Consider the following 908-nt stretch of genomic DNA (forward strand, 5'->3'; position numbering starts at 1 on the left):
TCTCTAGAAACATCACCTCCTGTCAGGAAGAGGAAGACCTGGGCAACGGCCGCCCCTCTCTGAGAGCCTGGACCAGGATGTTACATGATGAAGATGGTCACCGCTCAACACCCTGATGGCAGCAGCTCAGGCAGAGCCTTGGTAAGCTGGGCTGGGAGGAAAAGACATGAGAGAATTCCTCCACCAGGTCCTCTCTTCAACAAGCAAAAGCCACTGCAGGGCTGGGGACAGCGAGCTGTGTCGGAGGAGCTCAAGGGACGACGTGGTGCGAGCAGCTATGGGACAGGGTGAGGAGGTCCAGGCTCTCCTCCTAGACGGCGGCATCTGAGACGCTCCCGTTCAAGGACATCTTGGGCTGGAGGCCGTTGTTCTGAGCGTGCACCTCTAGCTTGGGTTGTGTCATCTGCTGCAAACGCTGCCCAGGAACAGAGGGAGAGAGCGTGTCAGCTGGGGGACAGGGGACAACAGCAGTGGGACAGCCAGGGCGTGGCAGTGGCTGAGGGTTGGGACCCCTCGCCCCAAGGCTCAGAGGTGGCCCTGGTTACAGGTTGAGGGGACAGTGTGTGCAGCACGAGCTACTCTCGCAGCATCCCACTGCAAGTCACCTTCGCTTTGGTGCTGCACAAAGCACAGCAGCTCCTCCTTTTATCTGAAATAGAGGGATCACCCGTATAACACAGGCAAAGTGTCACCTGGCAACGCCAGCTGCAAGTAGGAATGAAACCTGCGATGTCACAGGCTTCAGAATAGACCCATTTTCCCAGTTTCCATCATTTTTCAACCAGGATTTATTCTAAAGTGTCTCGAACTGCAGCGTGCTGACAAGGTTATGGTCTGTGCTGCTGCTGCAGATCACAGAATCGTTGAGCACTGGGACAGGCTGCCCAGGGAGGGTGTGGAGTCTCCTT

At 56.6% G+C, this 908-nt stretch overlaps 1 protein-coding gene across 1 annotated transcript in view; it reads right to left on the reverse strand.

Annotated features, from left to right (window-relative positions):
- Window positions 1–310: 310 nt before the first annotated feature.
- The window catches only part of LOC104531053 (sodium- and chloride-dependent GABA transporter 1), a 22431-nt gene continuing 21833 nt past the window's right edge, over window positions 311–908 (reverse strand). The window contains exon 14 of the mRNA XM_010175832.1: window positions 311–415. Coding sequence (XP_010174134.1) covers window positions 311–415 — 105 coding nt within the window. The remainder of the gene's footprint in view (window positions 416–908) is intronic.

Source organism: Antrostomus carolinensis, unplaced genomic scaffold (assembly GCF_000700745.2).
Source record: "Antrostomus carolinensis isolate BGI_N321 unplaced genomic scaffold, ASM70074v2 scaffold2609, whole genome shotgun sequence".
NCBI lineage: Eukaryota > Metazoa > Chordata > Aves > Caprimulgiformes > Caprimulgidae > Antrostomus > Antrostomus carolinensis.